General features: G+C 45.1%; 1 protein-coding gene across 4 annotated transcripts; it reads right to left on the reverse strand.

Moving 5' to 3' along the window:
* Positions 1–5: 5 nt before the first annotated feature.
* LOC127573120 (caspase-8-like) lies at positions 6–20,079 on the reverse strand. Of its 4 annotated transcripts, none has more exons than XM_052021048.1 (11): positions 19,968–20,079; positions 19,114–19,442; positions 18,430–18,535; positions 12,837–12,969; positions 11,755–11,876; positions 9,904–9,961; positions 4,428–4,496; positions 3,177–3,235; positions 1,536–1,647; positions 937–1,435; positions 6–497 (listed from the first exon to the last, which is right to left on the reverse strand). In XM_052021048.1, the coding sequence occupies exons 2-11, from the start codon at positions 19,428–19,430 to the stop codon at positions 323–325; spliced, it is 1,650 nt and encodes a 549-aa protein (XP_051877008.1). In that variant the 5' UTR covers positions 19,431–19,442; positions 19,968–20,079; the 3' UTR covers positions 6–322. The 4 variants fall into 4 exon arrangements, with proteins under 4 accessions (XP_051877008.1, XP_051877024.1, XP_051876999.1 ...); XM_052021064.1 differs by having other exon boundaries at positions 19,114–19,277; positions 19,968–20,000; XM_052021039.1 differs by lacking the exon at positions 19,968–20,079 and adding an exon at positions 19,548–19,942.
* Positions 20,080–20,485: the final 406 nt, after the last annotated feature.

Genomic DNA, 20,485 nt, shown 5'->3' on the forward strand with positions numbered 1-20,485 from the left:
TTTTTTTTTATTTCTTACAAAATATAAAGTATTTTCTAAAAAAAATTACCAAGTACAATTATATATAAAAAATGTCTCTGGAAGGCATGTGAAGTGCTAACACAATTCACAGCAGAGACACCCAGAGTCCAGCCTGATGGACCACTTTCACATCAAAGTGGAGGGTCCCTCAGGCAGGGACTCACACGGATCCTCTGTACATTCTCCCCCGACCACTTAGCACCCCCGGATCCCAGACTCCAAACACTCCAACACACCTGATTCTCCTCTGCATACCCGACATCCCCAGAACCTTCAGCAACTCCGGGAACTGTCGGGAGCATCAGATGCGGAAACACGGTGAGGAATTCATGAAATCGGCAAAGCTTTTTGCCACTGGGAAGTAAAGTTTCTTCCTGAGGGTGTAGCTTGGCTGCGGCATTTGGGTCTTGAAATTCTTGTCCTTCTTCTCACTTACGTCGTTGTTGACGTTGGTCAGAATGCTCAGGAGGTCCTGGCTGGAGTGGAAATAGAGAGACAGTCCCATCAGGTGAAATTGCTCCAATCAATACAGTCGCTCACATCGTACAGAGGCCAGGTCCAGCAACAGAAGTGGTCGACAGCTTGGGCCTGGGGCATCTCAGAATGACCGTCCTAATACAGTATCTGCCCAACCCCCTCACCCTCCGCCCCTACCTCTCTGCACATATTCTCCGTTCTAACCTATACAACTAACCTTCCCTCACCCACTCTCACCCTGACCCCATTCTCCCTACTCCCACTCTCTGATTGCCCAGCTCCCCCTCTTGTGCCTTGCCCCCTTCCTTGCAATGGCCTGGTCTCCCTAGTGTCCCTCCCTTTGCTTACCCACGTCTCCACTCCTCTTCGTCCCTGGCTCCACTCTCCTCCGCACCCCACCACCCACCCGTGTCTCAGCCCAGGCGTAGGGTGGAATACCTGGGGCAGTGTTTCTCCAGGTTTTCGCAGAGTGACTGAATGTACCAGGTGCCCTCCATGATGTGCCGAAAGGAGACGTATCCCTCCACTGTCGCCATGCCCAACAGGAAGTCTGCCTCATCAGGAATGGTGGCGCGAGTGGCCCTGACTGCATCCTCCTCCAGCTTCGAGAGGACGCTGTCCTCCTCCACTGTGATGCCCTCTTGTTTTTCCGTGCCCTGGCACGCCTGGATGAAGAAGACCTTGGGCTTCTGCTGGAGCGAAGGGCACTGCGAAGCCGAGAAGCACGAGGTAATGTCGCGGATGGAGACCTGCTTGTCGTCTGTGCCGCACATGACTCCCCTCTCGCCGTGAGTCAGAATGCAGCAGACGAAACAGTCGAAGGCCCTGTGGTCCTCCTGACGGTACTCACCCATCTTCTTCTTCATCTCCGCAGCAGAAAGGTTTTCCTCTATTTTCACTATGAACCCCAGCCAGGTGAAAACCTGCGTCAGCCGCTCTGCGGGGACACAGACCAATGTCAGTGGTGAGACTATGGCCCCACTTACCCAGACAGATCTACAAAGGTTGGAGGATCAGGTGGGGATTCCAGTCATTACCTGCATCCCTGTCGGTTCCTCTGCGTGGTGGCATGTTTTGGAAGGTACTGTTGTTGATTATGACACAGTAGCCCCTAGGGTTGCTCTCCATTTTATAGCGGCTAAGTATCTCCTTCAGACAAATAAGATCATGAAATTTCTACTACATCACCCGGTCACCCGGAACAACCTCGTTCTAAATTCTAAGGTTTTTCCTATTTATTGTATTAAGTCAATTTCCCCCTTATTCTAGACTATCTGCACGGAGAGAAACAGATGATTCTTCAGATCAAGGATCCCTCATCAGAATGGGAAAAGTAAGAAACAAGCAAATTTCAAATTGCATAGAGGGAGAGAGGTGGAGAAAGGAGAGGGAATGTCTGGTCGGGCACAGGCCAAAGTTGCCAAGGGAATAATTATTTTAAAAAAATCTTACATAGAAAAGAATGATAAATCAACAAATTGAAACAGAAAGGTAAAGCTACCTCTGTGGGGAAAAAAAATCAAGTTGTTTATATGAAACAGGTGAATGCAATATTCAGTCCTGAGTGCTGTAAACGCCCAGACACAAGCTGAGATCATTGGAGCGACACAGGCGATCAAAGGTCAGTGTGAAAGTGGGATGGATAATTAAAGTGTCTGGTGACTAGAAATTGGAGATCAGTCTGCAGACTGAATGGAGGTGTTTGGTAGAGAGGTCACCTGACCTGTGTTTGGCTTTTCCAATGTAAAGGCGACCACACTGAGCAGCAAGTACAGGACACTAAAATGGAATAAGTGCAAGTGAATTGCTGCTTCACTTGGAAGGACTGTTCGAGTCCCTGCATAGTTGGAAGAGATAAATGGGCAAGTGATAAAAAGGAAAGTACTGTGAAAAGGGGAGTGGTTGTTGGAGCTGGAAAAATGGACCAGGGAGCTGGGAGGGAACAGTCTCTTTGTAATACTGAAAGAGGAGGGGAGGAAGTTGTTTTGAACAGTGGCATCTCATTGAAGGTGGTGGAAATTCTGGAGGATGATCTGCCAATTTGGAAGCTGGTGGGGTGGAAGGTGAAGTCAAAGGATCCTTTCCTTGTTCTGGCTGGGAGGATAGAAGCTGAAAGCAGACGAGATATGGTAAAGACCTCTGTTGACTAGGGAAAGGGGAGCCATGGTGGTTTTCATTGACAAAGGTACAGATGTGCAGTCTCATCTCAGACCAGATGCAGCGAAGGACAAACTGGGAGAATGGGACGGAGTCCATACAGGAAGCAGAGTGGGAGGAGATGTAATCCAGATATCTATGGGAGTCGGTGTACTGAAATGGACATGAATTATTACCCTATTCTCCGAGGTGGAGATAGAGAAGTCAGGAAGCGGAAGAAAACAGTCAGAAATATGTCATGTGGCAGTGAGGATAGAAATTGGCGGTGAAGGTAATGAAATTTTCAAGTTCTGTACAAGTACAAGCAGCAGCAATGTTGCAGCTATTTAAATTTAATCTTTAACAATAAACTTTGCCCCAATAATTTCCACCCTTATGAATTCCTGTCTACTACTGATTAAGGCCAATATTCCATCATTATTTTTAATCGCCAAGATCCAGCTGAAAGATTTGAAGACACACAAAGCAGGAAATAGTTAACAAAATAGAAATTTGGCAAACAATAAGTAACCTGTTCTCACCTGAGAGTCAGAAGTCAGCCCAATGTTGTGGGAAATGTTGCTATCCAGCTCCCCCAGATCTGCAAAAGCACAAACAGGCAGATCATCTGTAAATACAACTGCAATATAAATGGCCTGGTGTTACAGTGACCAGAGACCTGGGTATTCACCCACACAACTCTTTTATGGTGGAAGATAAGTTGTCGTCATGCAAACTTTTGGCAAAGAGATTATTAAAACCCTATTTACAAGCAACAACTTAAATTGCTCCCTTTAAATTTGCACTCAACTGGAACTTGCCTGGATCCAAATTCTCCAAAACAATAAATTCTTTACATCCCTTTGTGGTGCACTGCATCCTGATCTAAAGGAGCAATCAGAAAATGTTCCAGCACCTTGTCAACACCCACTGACCATCTGATTCCTCCACACCTCCCCACATACTATCCTTTGCATGGAAATAACCACATACTTCTCTAACTCATCATGCTGTTTCAGTATTCAATTCTATCCTGTTTGAATTGAAACCTGTATCCATCCGCCAGCTTGACTCCATGTTACTTAATACCTCTGGCTAGAAAATATCTTTCACTTAGATTTTAAGTTGTTAGCTTGGCATGTACAGAATTTGTGGGAGAGGGTTCCACATATCTACCATTGCTTTGTATAAAGAAGTGTTTCCTCATTTCTCTCTGGCTCTGATCACATGTCCTTTCAATTGAAGAGTTTCTATGCACTTCCAAAATCCTAAAAACCTTAATCAAGTACCGCATCACAATCTCTCCCTGTAATTTAACCTCTGGAGCTCTGACGTTTGGATGATACTGTTCTGCACAAATACTGCTGCATCCAACCTAGAACCTGTAAATCAGACTTCAGTATGGTGCTGTATTAAACCAGGCCGATGCCATCCACTGCCTTGTTCTCAATCATCAGATCTGCAACTCACTGGACACGTGTGATCTTCTCAAACCCAGGTGGGCTTTCACAAATCAGAAGCTGCCCCTCCAGATACTCCCTGACTGATTCCTTTCACATTCCCAAACAGCTTCCTCGATCCAGGTGATTCTTCTGTTATTTAACGGAGTGTCTTGACTTTTATTTTAAAATGGAAGTCATAGTTAATGCACTGTAACACATTTCTTGCTCACTACTTAAGTGCCTCTCTCTCCCCCATTTCTCATTTGCTCTCCTCACTCTGACCATCTAACTCTACACTCTTCCTTCATTCCTCTTCAGTCACTCTTTTCCTCTCCAGATGTAGCTGGTTACCTTGACTCTCAGTAATCATGGCAGAGCTGATACTGGCATCTTGTACAGGCACTTGCTGATCTTGAGAGGCTGTGATATGAACATAAAACAACAAAAATGAGAAGCAAACTCTGCATCCTAGACTGCTGCAGTCAGCTCCCTGAGAACCTGTTGTGACTTTCAGCTTCCTGTGCACAGAAAATGAACTGCTACATGTAGACAATGACAGCTACACTCTAAAACAAATATGTACGCATTCAGAGAATCCCATATGCACAAAACAGAAAATACTGGAAACATTCAGCAAGTTAGGCAGCATCTATGAGAAAAGAATCAGTTAATGTTCAGATTTCCAGTATCTGTTGTTTTTTGACCTTCAGTAACGTAGCGCAGAATTAGAACATAACAAGTCAGGAAGATGAGGAGTAGGCCATCTGGCCTGTCAAGCCTGCTCTGCTATTCAATAAGATCATGGCTGATCTGGCCGTGGACTCAGCTTCACCTATCTGCCTTTTCCCCAAAACCCTTAATTCCCCTACTATGCAAAAATCTAACTGTGTCTTAAATATATTTAACGAGTAGCCTCTACTGCTTCCCTGGGCAGAGAATTCCACAGATTCACTACTCTCTGGGAAAAGAAGTTCCTCCTCATCTCCGTCCTAAATCTATTCCCCCAAATCTTGAGGATATGTCTCATTTACCAGTAGAAACAACTTTCCTTCCTCTATCTTATCTATCCCTTTCATAATTTTATATCTCTATAAGATCCCCTCTCTTCTGAATTCCAGCGAGTATAGTCCTAAGGCGACTTAATCTCTCCTCATAGGCTAACCCCCTCATCTCCCGAATCAACCTGGTGAATCCCCTCTGCACCACCTCCAAAGCCAGTGTATCTTTCCTCAAGTAAGGAGACCAGAACTGCACACAGTACTCTAGGTGCAGCCTCACCAGGACCCTGTACAGTTGCAGCATAACTTCCCAGTTCTTAAATTCAATCCCTCTAGCAATGAAGGCCAACATTTCACTTGCCTTCTTGATAACCTGTTGCACCTGCAAACCAACTTTTTGCGATTCATGCACAAGAACTCCTAAGTCCCTCTGCACAACAGCATGTTGCAGTCTTTCACCATTTAAATAATAATCTGATCTATTTTTCCTTCCAAGATGAATGACCTTGTATTTACCAACATTGTACTCCATCTGCCTAACCCTTGCCCACTCAATTAACCTATCTATATCTCTCTGCAGACTCTCCATATCCTCTGTGCAATTTGCTTTTCCACTCGATTTGGTGTCATCAGCAAACTTAGATACGCTACACTCTGTCCCCTCTTCCAAATAGAGAATGTATATCATGAACAGTTGTGGGCCCAGCACTGACCCCCGCAGCACCCCTCTCACCACTGATTGCCAACCAGAGAAACACCCACTTATCCTAACTCTCTGCCTGCTATTGGTTAACCAACCCTCTACCTATGCTAAAACATTACCCCCAACTCCATGCATCATCTTATGGACAAGTCTTCTAGGCACACCTTATCGAACGCCTTCTGGAAATCCAAGTATACGACATTCACCTGTTCCCCTCTATCCACTGCGCTCATTATATCCTCAAAGAACTCCTGTATGTTTGTCAAACAGGACCTTCCCTTCCTGAATCCATGTTGTGTCTGCCTGATGAAACCACTTCTATCCAGATGTCTTGCTATTTCTTCCTTAATGATAGCTTCAACTATTTTCCTGACTACAGACGTTAAGCTAACAGGCCTATAGTTACCTGCCTTTTCCCTACATTCTTTTTTTTAAAAAGAAACAGTGGCGTGACATTCGCTGTCTTCCAATCTGCTGGGACCTGCCCAGAATCCAGACAATTTCACTAAATTATCACAAACGTCCCTATTATAACTTCCACCATTTCCTTCAGTACCCTGGGATGCATCCCATCAGGACCAGGGGACTTGGCTACCTTTAGGCCCACTAGTTTGCTCAGCACTACCTCTTTAGCGATTGTATTGAGGTCCTCACCTCCCATTGCATCCATAATGTCTCTCTTTGGCACATTAGACACGTCTTCCACTATGAGGACAGACACAAAACAGTCGTTCAAGGCCTCGGTCATTTCCGCATTACCCAATATTAATTCCCCCTTCTCATCTTCCAAATGACCTGCGTTCACTTTAGCCACCCTTTTCCGCTCTAATTATAAAAGCTTTTACTATCTGTTCTTGTATTTTGTACTACTTTACTTCATAAACTATCCTCCCTTTCCTTATTGCTTGCTTAGTGGTTCTTTGTTGTTTTTTAAAGTTTTCCCAATTTATCAGTTTCCTACTACTCTTGGCGACTTTGTATGCATGAGCTTTTAGCTTGATGCCTTCTTTTATTTCCTTAGTTTTCCAAGGCTGCCTCTCCCCATCCTTACTGTCCTTGCATTTAACTGGAATATACTTTTGTTGAGCACCGTGAAAAATCTCTTTCAAAGTCTTCCACTGTTCCTCCATATAGCCTGTGTTCCCAGTCTACGCTAGCCAACTCCTCCCTCATCCTGCCATAGTCTCCATGTTTAGGCATAATACACTGGTTTTAGATCGAACTATTGCACCCTCCATTTGTATGAGAAATTCAATCATACTATGATCAGTCTTTCCAAGAGGATCCCTCACTACAAGATCATTAATTTTACCTGTCTTATTGCACAGGACCAGATCTAAGATAGCATTTTCCCTTGTAGGTTCACTGACACGCTGTTCAAGAAAGCCATTATGGATGCATTCCATCAAGTCCTCCTCGAGACTGCTTCAACCAACTTGATTCACCCAATCTATGTGGAAGTTTAAGTCCCCCATGACAACTGCCATTCCATTCTTACATGCATCAAATATTTCTTGGTTTATCGCCTGTGCCACTGTAATGTTATTATTTGGTGACCAATAGACAACTCCCACCAGTGACTTTGTTCCCTTTATTATTCCTAATCTCTACCCAGATGGATTCAACATTCTGCTTAGATCTTATAATAGTCTCTCACTATTGTCCTGATCTCATCCTCAATTAAGAGCGCTACCCCACCTCCCTTACCTTCCCGCTTATTCTTCCATATTACCTGATACCCTTGGATATTTAATCCCCACTCATCTCCACCCTGCAACCACGTTTCTGTGATGGCCACTAGATCATACCCCTTTGTACTGATTGGTGCCACAAGTTCACTGACTGTTTCGAATACTACAGGCATTCAGATAAAGTGTCCTTACACTCACTGTCCTTTTAGAATCCAGTAATCTTTGTGTCCTTTGCAATGTGACTTTTCTGGACTCCACTCTTACTTTTCTCTTCTCTAACTTTTGCTATGGTCTCTCCTTTGCTTCCCTTAGTCTTTCTGCACGGATTCCCATCTCCCTGCCGTATTAGTTTAAACTCTCCCCAACAGCAGTAGCAAACAATCCCCCTCAGACATTGATCCCAGTCCTGCCCAGGTGTAGACCACCTGGTTTGTACTGGTCCCACCTCCCCCAGAACTGGTTCCAATGCCCCTGGAATTTGAAAACCTCCCTCCTGCTCAAGCCACATATCCATCCTAACCATTCTGGTCTTCCCATTCTGACTAGCACGTGGCAACTGACCTGTACCTTCTTGTACAGTCCCCTTATTATAAAACAGACCTGAACCTGCCAATGTTGTATCCCAGTGTTATGGAACCATATTCCCTGGTACAATACTAGTATGACACAGTACCAGACTGGTGGTCATAATTACCATAAATGAATGCTATACAATGACAGATCTGTCCCAGCCACTAATGCTTTCTGTGTTGTGCACTTTTGTCAGTTGGTTCTATACCGCAATACAATTAAAAAATAAATCTGTATCACACAATTCAGGTCTGTGATTGGATGCAGACCAAAGTTATCAAGATACAACTACATTAAGAACCTGCACTTTGAGACAAGAGGAAAAAAAAGAGAAATAAATTGAAACAGAAAGGTACAGCCACATCTATGGAGAGAGAAAAATAGAGAGGTTCCATGGAATTGTTGAATTCAATATGGAATCCCAAGATGAAAGATGAAATGCTGTTCCTTAAGCTGATGTTGGAGTAATGTTGGAGGCTAAAGACAGAGTTAAATGGACAGGAATATGGAAGCTGGAGGTTGCCCTGCAGATGAACACAGGCATTCCACAAAGCGATCTTGCAATCTGCCTGTAGTTTCTCCAATGTAGAGGAGACCACGTTGTAAACACTGAATGCAATTGGAAGAAGAGCAACTGAATCGCTGCTTCACTTGGAAAGACTTAATGTCCCCGGATAGTGGGATAGGGACTGTAATCAGGGAGCTGGATCAGGGATCATGGAGGGAACAGTCCCTTCAGAATGCTGAATGAAAAGTGTCTTGTGGTGGAAACCCCTTGAGTCCAGAGGGTAATCCATTGGTTGAGAAGGCTGGTGAGGTGGGAGGTGAGGGCAAGGGCAAACCCATTCTTGTTCTGTTTGGGAGAAGGGGGTGACTGAAGAAAATAGAGGAAATGCAGTTGAGAATTTATCAACCATTGTAAAGGGGAAGCTGCAGTTAAGAAACAAGACAAACAAAATCTTATAGGCACTGTGGAAATCTCATCAGCCAAGCTGTTATGATGGAGACAGAAAAATGGGAAAATGGAATGGAAACCTTATCGGACACAGTGGGAGGTATAGTTGAGGTAGCTATGGGAGTTGGTTGGCTTATAATGGATTTTGACACACACTGTATAACACAGGTGTAATATTGTTGGAAATAATGTCACTTTTTAAGAATAGAATGTGAAACTGGATGTAGTCTGTTGCAAACTTGTATTGGGGCATGGCAGTAGTGAATATAGAACAGTCACTATAAGGCTTGCGTTCATTATTGCCTGGGTACAGGTCTGCCACTGTATAAAGTATACGTCCATAAAGGGAAGACTGATCCATGGACCCTGTGAAAGTGAGAGCAGCATAGAAACTGGTAGCAAAGACAGTGAAGTTTTTGGGTTCTGTACCAGTACAGGGAGCAACACTGAAACAGTCCAGTACATTAACTGGTGATATGCAGTTGACAGTCACGTTCCCAGCAGTAATATAGCTGATTACTGCTGATATAGTGATACGAATATAGTGATAGTCCGGTACTCACCAGTAATCTGCTTTACACAATGGCAAATCTTTATCTTTCGGGACTATATCCCGGTGTTATGTCGAGAGTCCATAACCCATACTATACTGGAACAAACCTGTCCTCATCAGTACCACGCCTCAGTGTGATATAGTCAAACCAGTAGTCACCAACGTTATACACCAACAGCCTTGGACTCATGAATACTGAACCCCACTGGTACATAATAACATACCTGTAACCACCAGTTATTAGATTCTAACATTCTTATCAACAGGCTGGATACTTCAGACTGATTTGATCCAATTGGAGAATAGACAAAAGCTTCCAAACTATTAAATGAATCCCAGAAATTTAAGTTTACGCACCAGAAGGTTGTGAAAATGAATTCTGGAGTCCCATTGACAAGGAAGATCCTGTCAGTCCCTGCATTGAAGAGAAAGACAGGATTGATGTTTGATGCTAGGATTTGTGTCAGATCTAAAAGACACACCAGAACCACTGGATGAATAGTCAGTGAGTGAAGGAACAAAGGGCAGGGAACAGTATGACGCACCATCTCCTTCAGAGCACTCGGGCGCCCAGTTTTCAGCTTCGATACTTCAGAAAGAATTTAGTACAACTCTCCATAAGATTGTTAGCTATAGTTGAAGTGCATCAATTGGAAGGCAACTCATTGACCTGATTAGGAAACTGTGAGCAGTTGGAGACAGACTCAGAGAAGGTGTATGGCATGCTTGCCTTTATTCGTCAAGGCTTTGAGCTCAAGAGTCGGGAAATTATGTTGCAGCTTTATAAAACTCTGGTTAGGCCACATCTGGAATATTGCATTCACTTCTGGTTGCCTCATTATAGGATGTGGAGGCTTTGGAGAGGGTGCAGAAGAGGTTTATGAGGATGCAGCCTGGATTAAGGGGCAGGTCCTATAAGGAGAGGTTGGACATACTCAGGTTGTTTACTCTGGAGGAGCAGAGGCTAAGGAGAGACCTGATAGAAGTTTATAAAATCATTAAAGGCATAGTTAGGGTACAGTGAAAGTATTTTCTTCCCCAGGGTCAAAATGTCTAATACTAGAGGGCATGCATTTAAGGTGAGAGGGGGAAAATTTAAAGGAGACGTGTGAAGGAAGTTTTTTTGTTTAAAGCACAGAGAGTGGTGGGTGCCTGGAGAGGGGTGGTGGTGGAGGCACATACGATAGGCGTGTTTAAGAGGTTCTTGGATAGGCACGTGAATATGCAGAGAATGGAGGGATATGGACCACGTGCAAGCAGATGGGATTAGTTTAATGAGGCGTCATTATCTTAGTTGGTTCGGCACAACATTGTGGCCGAAGGGCCTGTTCCTGTGCTGTACTTTATGTTCTAGTGGGGAAAGTGGGCAGGTTCTCAAATTGACAGTATGTGATGAATCCCTCGACTGAAGTCCCAAACCGTCACCATTTAAATGAGACATGAAATCAAGTTTCTCTCTGTCCCAAAGATTGATGGCTCCAAAAACTGAGTAGATAGAAGCATCAAATCAATAAAATAATGGCATATGTCAATTCATCCAATTTTGACTTAAAATGACACAACACAATGGTGAAAAGCTAAGCGCAGCAGTGGTCTACAGAGACAAAGTTGTCAAAATGCCAAAGAAAGGGACAGAAAATAATCAAAATGGAAAACCAGCCTTTAAATCTCAAGGGCATGAACATAAAGTACAAAGTTATGCTAAAGACATAGCAAGCCAACAACTAGAGTACTGCAGTTCTACACGCTACACCTCAGAAAGGAGATACTGGTCTTGGATCAATGTGCTACAAATTTACCAGAATGATAAATTGCCAGAAGAGATTACACAAACCAGGTTTGTACTCTCTGAAAGTGAGGTGGTTATGGGGCGATTTGAGTAATATGTATTTTTTAAAGATGCAATGGGAAATACTTTTTCTTTCTCTATACCCTGGTTCTGCCAGTTGGAGAGTCCAGGATGAAATTTAGAACCAAGCCTTCAAGATTAAATTTAGGAAGCACTTCTATGCAAATAGGGAGGCTGAAGTTTGGACCTCTCTTTAGCTATTAAACCAAGGCTGGGAGGTTTTTGTCAACAAAAGGCTTTAAGAGATTGTGTGACAAGAAAGAGGTAATCCATGATCTCATTGGACACTTGCTGCTCCTATTGCAAGGTCCACAGGCACGAGAACATACTCAAGGACACACAACAGATTAGGTACTTACAGCAGACAGCAACTCCAGTGAAGGCACGGCTTTGAACTGTGCATCTTGTGCATCTGGGGTCCCAGGAAAATTAGTCTCAGGAACTGGATTCACCAGAACAGATTCCTCACCCTGCCCCCTTCCTAAATTAACAAAGGAACAAGTGAACAACAAAACTACAGGGTGTTGGGGTTTTGGTGTAAATGGCCCAGCTGGAATTGGGGCAGGCCTGGCAGGTGCTGGTTCAGGTCAGCAGCCACTAACTTCTAAACTGGAAGCCATGCAAGCACAGGAGAAATAGCCTGAAACCCAGGACAACGATGAACAAACAGGGCAGGGGCACCTAACGTGCCCCGAGACGTCACTGGATCTCCATTCTTACCCGTTTCACATGAAGAATCAGTCGGCTATCTGGCATCTGGATATCCTGCGCAGCATCTAGCACCCACAGCCTGCTGCCACCATCCACACCACGCTTCTCATCACCGTTTGTTGCCCACTACCTAGAGTACCTGTCACCTAGTGACCTGCCTGCTGCCTACTGTCACTACTTGCCACTGGACAACCCAATGGCTGCTGTCCCCCACACACTACCTGCCGCCTTGCTCCTGCCAGCTGCCCAGCACCCAGTAACACATCATCTGCCCACCACAAGCTTTCCACCGATTCCTTACTGCCCCCAGTGCACATACCACCTGCAGTGTGTGCTGCATACCAGCAGTGTCCTGCTCCTGCTGCCTTCTGCATCACACCAAGCCCTACCATCTGCTGTCCAATGTCCTGCTCTCTAACTGACCCACTGCCTTGACTCTGCTCACCATCCACTTCCTCAGGATCCTCTGCCACACTGGGAATGGAGAGCACCAGAATTCCCTGATGGTGTTCTAACTCTGGGCACAAACAGGAAGGAGAGGTTCAGGAGTCCAACACTGAGTGGTCTCACTGAAATCATCACCCTATCAATGGGTATAAAGGCAGCTTCATCTGTGAAACAGTGGTGAATCAGGACATTGTCATTTGTATTACAATTCTTCAAGACTCTTTCACCAACCATTCCTTCTGCTTTTCCCAGTAGGGACAGGGCTGAGGTGGATGGTCATTACCTTCCCTTCGGTAATGTGCAAACTTTGCCACCAAGTCCTCTCCAAGCTGTTTGCAGATGTCCTCCAGTAGCCTTGTGTCAGATTCCTCCAGCAATCCTTCCTTCTCCATTTCAATGAGGGCATCCAGCATTGTCTGTGGAAGAAGCCTCAGCTTACACAACAATCCTTCAGCCAGGGTTAATCAGATGAAAATGCTGCTGACTTCTCTTGGTAATAATGTCTCGACATTGAATGTGTTCAGTAATTTAATACAATGGCAGATCTCACTAGCAATTCTCCCTTTGCAGGAGAAGGGTTTTGGGAGGGCATGTAGATGAAACAGTTTGCTGCAGATTACTCTTCACAAGGGCACAAGCGAGAGTTTGCTCTCTACTTGTAAAATTAAATGTGGATGTACTGATGCATGAACAACAAAGGTGAAGGAAGACCCATCCCCACAGGATTGTTGGGAAACCTTAGATAAATTCATTAATGTCTGCACCAATTGAAAGAAAAGTTTATCACGAACTATAAAACCAGACATTGTTAAAGAATTCGAATAAAGGCGCAGATAATGCTGAAGTTAGAAAAGTGACCACTAGATGAGACAGCCAAGGTAGCATGTTTACTAGAGGCCATTTAGCTCATCACTCCTATGTCAGCTCACAACAGAGCAGTCCCATTCCCCCTTCTTCTCCATTTCCTTGAGCCCTCACAAAGGCCCTTCAACTTCCCTTTGATTCTTTTCCCACCTACCTACATTAGGGGTAATTTACTGCAGCCAATTAACCAAGAGGTACGTCTTTAGGATGCAAGAAGAAACTGGAGCTCCTGGCGGTAACCCAAGTGCTCATGGGAAAACGTGCAAACCCCCCAAAAACAGCACCCGAGGTCAGGATGGACGCTGGGTCCTTGAGCTGAGGTAGCAGCTCTAACTGTCAGGTCACTATGTCACTCCTGTAGTTAAAATGCTACAAATCTTATTTTGAAGAATAACTCACAACAACCCAGAACCAGCAGAGAATGTCTAGTAGGGTCCTATTCCCACCCCACTTCCTGAGAGATAAACAACCCCTTAGGGCTTTTTAGATTTTTGTGATTAATAATTACAAGGTGAACATCTGTGCACCATAATAAAACCAGAAAATGCTGGAAACACTCAGGTCAGGCAGCATCTGTGGGAAGAGAACAGGGTCAAGAGAGAGAATATGTTGCAGAACTGCAGGAACCACCTCCCTGACCATTTCTTTGGCCAAGAGTCTTCAGCTCAGACTGTGGATCCTTCTCCCAAATCTAAAACTCCCTGGACCTTTACCTCTGGCCTCTTACCCTGTCGACATCTATCTATCCCTAACTCCCGACATCTCAATTTTTCCTGACCTGTTTTTTTCTTTCCACAGGAGCTGCTTGAACTGCTGAGGGCCTTCAGCATTTTCTGTATTTATTTCAGATTTCCAGCCCCTTAATTATCCCCTTAAGATAATTCAGATCTCACACACAGAGTCTTTGGCTCCCAGTTAATGTCTCAGTTTTATCATTTCCAGCTCTACCTTTGTAATCTCTTCTGGCCCTATAACCCTGCAGAATATCTGCACCCTTCCAATCCAGGTCCTTGTGCATCCAGTTCAATTCTGTATGTTCATGTAGCTTGTGCAGCACAGAACCAGGCCCTTCAGCCCAACTTGTCCATGCCAACCAAGGTGCCTACCCGAGCTAGTCCCATTTGCCCATGTTTAGCTCATATTTCTAAACTTTTCCGAAACATGTACCTGTCCAAATGGCTTTTACATGTTGTGTTTGTACCCACCTCTACCACTTCCCCTATATACTCACCAACCCTGTGTGTAGAACTTGCCCCTCAGATCCCCTTTAAATCTTTCCCCTCTCACCTTAAACATATGCCCTCCAGTTTTAGACTCCACTACCTGGGAAAAACACTGACCATCAACCTTATCCATGTCCCTCATGATTTTATAAATCTCTATGTGGTCACCCCTCAGACTCCTTCGCTTCAGGGAAAACAGTCCCAGCCAATCCAGTCTCTCCTTGAGCTCTCCAGTCCTGGCAAAATCCTCATGAATCTTTTCTGCACCCTCTCTAGTTTAATCACAGTATGGCAACCACAACTGTATACAATTCTTCAAGTGCAGCCTAACCAACAATTTGTACAACTGTAACATAATGTACCAACTCCTATACTCAATGCCTCAGCCAGTGAAGGCAAGCATACCTTCACCACTTTGTCTCTGTGTCACCACTTTCAGGATATTATGTACCTGTACCTGATACCCTAAGGTCTGGCTGTTTAATAACATTCCCCAGGACCTTGCCATTCTTCAAGTATGTCCTGGCCTGGTTTAACTTCCCAAACTGTATCACTTCACACTTGTCTGAGTTAAATTCTATCAGCCATTCCCTTGCCAACATTCCCAGTTGATCTAGATCCTGTTGTAACCTTAGACAACCTTCTTCCCTGTCCACCACACCACCAATTTTGGTCTCATCTGCAAATTTACTAATCATGCTGCCTACATCCTCTTCCAAATCATTAACATATTTGACAACCAATGGGGGACCCAGCACTGATCCCTGCAGCACACCACTGGTCACAGGTCTCTAATCTGAAAAGCAACCTTCCATTACCACCCTCTGCCTCCTACCACCAATTCAATTATGTATCCAGTTTGCTATCTCATCCTGGATCCCATATGATCTCACCTTCTGGACCTACCATGCAAGACCTTGTCAACGGCCTTGCTAAAGTCCATGTGGACAACATCCACTGCCCTGCCCTTCTCAATCCTTTTGCTCACCTCCTCAAAACAACTCAAATTTGTGAAACACTATCTCCCAAGTACAAAGCCATCCTGACTCTCTCTAATCAGTCCTTGCCTTTCCAAATGCAAATAAATCCTGCCCCTCAGAATCCCACCACTGATGCAAGGCTCACTGGCCTGTAGCTCCCTAGCCTGTCCAATTGCCTCAACTTTGGTGGCTCGAAGCTCTCGAACTCCCCCAGCCACCCCAACATCCCAAACAAAAGTTCTCTGCCTCTCTACCTTTTCCTCCTCCTTTAGGAAACTGCTTATAACTTGCCTCTTTGATCTGTCCAAACATGTCCTTAATTAGCTTGGTATCAGACTTGTTTATTTACACTCCTGTGAAATACTAGGGATGTCTTCCCATGCGAACAGACATTATTGATCTTGCTGTACAGAGTAACACAGAGTGGAGTCTGTTAACTTTAGGATGACGATGGCAATGACTTTCATTTGTATAGCACTTCAAAAGTTTTCACAAGGCACTTTAGAAATTGAAGGAAAATGAATACCGGAAGAAAGGTGGAGCTAGTAAGAAGTATGACTGAAAGTTTGATCCATTGCTGGATTCTGGCAAAGAAAAACAGGAGGTGGAGAGGAAAGAAGAGCAGTTCCAAGCAGCTGAAGACATGCTGAAACGAGAGATGTAAAAGGAAGTGGAGTTTTGGGTGGAGGGAGTTGTATCACTGCAGGTGATTTCACAGATAAGAAGGGCTGAGCATTAGGATGAATACTTTCAACTGCAACTTTTAGGAAACCTGTGCCCAGAGATCAGATGTGGTATGTTCATCCCAGACATACAAGCTTATAATTAGGAGCAGGAGTAGACCGTTCAAGGCTGCTGAGCCATTCAATAATATCATGGTGGATCTGATTATTCCCTGGGGTTGTCTATGGCACCATTCAAAGCCCTAGACGGTCCTTCCAGGTGAGGCAGCGCTTCACCTGTGAATCCGACAGTGTCATTTATTGCATCTGGTGCAGCTTCCTCGACATCAGTGAGACCCGACGCAGATCGGGCGACCACTTCGTTGAGCACCTTTGCTTCGTCCACCGCAAAGGCAAGGATCTCCCAGTGGCCATCCAATGCAATTCCACATCCCACTCCCATACTGACATGTCTATCCACGGCCTCCTCTACTGCCACGTTGAGGCCAGACGCAGGTTGGAGGAACAACACCTCATGTTCCACCTTGGGAGTCTCCAACCTGACGGTCTCAACATCGATTTCTCTAACTTCCAGTAAACCACCCCCTCTTCTCCCCCACCTTTTTTCCCTCCCTCCCCCCCACTTAGTCTTCCCTCATTCCTGTGGCCCCCCCTTCTCTTTCCCCTTCCCCCACCCTCTTGACCTGCCCATCTATTCCCCACCTCCTTCCCCTTATTCCATGGTCCACTGCCCTCTCCTACCAGATTCCTCCTTCTTCAGCCCTTTGCCTCTTCTACCTATTGCCTCTCAGCTTCTTACATCTCCCCCTTTCCCCACCCTCCTACCTTCCCCCTTTACCTGGACTCACCTATCACCAGCCTGTTTGTGCGCCTCCCCCTCCCCTGATCTTCTTATTCTGGCTTCTGCCCTCTTCCTTTCCAGTCCTGATGAAGGGTCTCGTCCCAAAATGTCGACTGTTTATTTCTCTCCATAGATGCTGCCTGACCTGCTGAGTTCCTCCAGCACTTTTTGTGTGTTACTTCCTGGGGTTAGTTTGTCCATACTCCAACAGACCTTTCCTCAAATAAATGTCTCCTAATCTCTCACCTCACTCTGAGATGCAGTTGTAACTTGGTAGCACTTTGTCACCAACTCCCTGACCACTTAAAAACAACATAATTTTGGGGGAAAAAAAACTTAGTTAGATCCCCTCTTAACCTTTGCTTCAGTGTCTCACATCCCTCCTCAGAAGCATAGATTAACAGACCTGGTATCACCAGTTGAGTCTAAGCTGCAAACCTACATGTATGTTAATGTTTTTCTTATAATATAGTGCCAAAAACATCACACAGTATAAAATGGTGGCCTGGACAATGATGTGTGTAAATTTATCATTAGTTCTTATCTCTTGTACTGTCATTCACTATTTCAAAATCTTAATTTGATGTCATTTTTAAGGTTTGTCTTTCTGCTCCTTCACCGAAATATGTTTATGCTCTTGTAGTCCTCTGTTCATGCACATCTTTCAGAGACGTTCTGTTTAGTGTGGACTCCTATTCCTCACTTTACCTCCAAAAAATTACCTTGCATTTCAAATTAAACTGTGTGCAACTTGTGTGCCCACACCCTTATACATGTCATCCAGAATGCTTTCACAATCCTCCCTACTAGCTAACCGATCTCCTCTGTCACTGCCAATTTAGAAAGATTCATTGAACCAATTCCAGAAAGGAAAGGCATTGGGTTATGAGGAGAGATGATGAACTGGTGCTAATTCTTATTATCGTGTACATCAGGCAAGAACAGTGTCCTCTGTTTGGAAGAGGCAATAATCAGACAGCATTAATTTAACCGAAAGATCAAGAGGGAATATTATAGGAATATTTTTATCTCCAGAAGGCCGTGAGCACAAGAGGCCCATAGAAACAGTAAGGAAGCAGAGTCCATCACTGCATTTAAAAGGGAAGCAGATAAGTGTGTCTTCTGAAAGTAAAAATAGGTCTGATGAAAGGGCAAGGGGAATGAGGTGAAGGAATTGTCTCTCGGAGGCAGAGGAGCAGCAGGCTAAAAGACCTCTTCTGTTAGAGAAAGAAATCACAGATCAACGTGTGTTGGATAGAAGATATGGCACAGCCATTGTACGCACCTTGATGCTCTCCAGCTTGGACTTGGACAAGTACTGATATAAGAAGTGTTTTACAGTCTCCAAATCCTTCATAGTAATGTCCTCTGATACCTCAAACAAGAGCTGTCTGCAATTAGAAGTATTATGAAATATTTGTCAGATTAGAAATGAGGAGCAAGCAGAATAGAATAGAATCCTCTCCACTCCTTCCAAAGCAGCATCTACTGAAGAATTTGAATAACATTTTATAAAGCTTTTCATAACATTCAAAATGCCCAGCCAAATGCTCATAGGATGGGTACAGATGAGATTAATTGCAAAATCAAGTTTCCTCTATGTTGCTACAATGAAACACTCCCAAGTCAGGAACAGCACTGGTTAGATAAAAATCAAAACTCTCTTTAAATATCCAGTCAAGTAGTTATTGAACAGGTACACGAGTCAGAAGCAATGCTTCCTCTCCCCAGTGCCAGATCAATTACTGCAATGCTTAGATTTGAAGCAATGCGCTTGATGTACTGAACCATTAAACATTTTCATGGCAATTACTGCTGGGTTTATAACCAGCAGCTCTACTGGGACCCAGCGGAGCATGAGACCCACACAACCAAGGTTGCTCCAGCATTTCCCAGTCTCCTAGGGTGAACATTCGGAAGAGAGAGCAGGTTTTGTGGGTTTGGCCACACTGCACAAGCCTTTGCTCACCTGTAGGATGAGACCCAGGGCTTTCCTGGACACATCAGTTCTTTGCAGACCTTTTCTCTGTCACATTTCATCCTCTTTAGGAGCCAGAACTGTTTGGTCCGGTACAGCAGCTCAGCAACAATAAAAGTGTCATTCACACGAAGGAAGCCATTCTCCTGCAGAAACTGGAAGAGACGAAGCCCAGAATCGGCCTTATCAAGCTGGTTATTGCTCAACAAATCTCGGCAAAGGAATTTCATGGCTTTCAGTTCATCAGAGCCCAGGTTCTCACTGATGTCATTCAGAAGTTTATTCAACTGAAACCTATCAGAATCCATCCCACCGAAGACCTGTAAAGGGTGAGATCAAGTTCACAATGCCTGTAAATTCCCAACTGCAAACACACCAGTCCCGTCCCATTCAGTCCTGCCCCAGTCAACACTTCCTGTCCGTACTTGTCTCATGAATCATTGTTTCCCAAGGCAGATCTTCCCTCACTCGTTCCTCACGTAACCTGGGGGGCACTGGACTGTAACCAGGAGTAAGACCCCTGACTCTTCCCTCTCTCTAACCCACCCAAGGGTCCATGAAATGTAATCAGGTGCAGGAACCCAGACTGTTTTCTCTCAACGGTCACTGGACCGTAACCAGGAGCAGGAATTCTGACTGTACCCACTCTCTAACCCACCCAGGGGTCACTGGACTGTTGCCAGGAATGAGGACCCCTGACTTTTCCCCCTCTCGCGTCCCATTTCGCGGCACAAATTCGGGTTACGGAGCCTCGCTGCGGGACACTGATGCCGTCCGCAGCCCCGGGATCCGGAGACGGGCCTCAGTTCACCCAGCTCCAGAGCCGGGAGTCGATGAGGCCTCACCTCCTGGCGAACGCGGAAAAGCCGTCAGATCAGCACCAACCAGCTGAGTCATTATATAGCCCGGTGTCGGAATTCCCCCCCCGCCCCGCCGCAGCGCCGCGCAGACCTCGCCCACCGCGCAGACCCCGCCCCCGCAGCGCCGCGCAGACCCCGCCCACCGCTCAGGCCCCGCCCCCACAGTCCCCGCCCACCGCGCAGACCTCTCACTCTTTCCCTTCCCACTGCAGCGCAGCCCCACACATTAAGGCGCAAACTGAAGAACGAGGAGGATAGACAGGCCATTCAGCCCCTCGAATCCACCCCATCCAACAAGACTGTGGTTGAATTCTACCTCAGACACCTATTCCCAGATCCCGTGTTTCTCCTGGTGTCCAGAAAATTAATCTACCTCTGATTTGTATGAACCCAATGACTAAGTTTTCACAGCACCCCAGGATAGAGAATTTCAAATATTCCCCACAGTCTAAGTGAAGGAATTTCTCCTCTTTTCAATCCCATTTGGCTATTCTGAGACCACT

Source organism: Pristis pectinata, chromosome 1, assembly GCF_009764475.1.
Source record: "Pristis pectinata isolate sPriPec2 chromosome 1, sPriPec2.1.pri, whole genome shotgun sequence".
NCBI lineage: Eukaryota > Metazoa > Chordata > Chondrichthyes > Rhinopristiformes > Pristidae > Pristis > Pristis pectinata.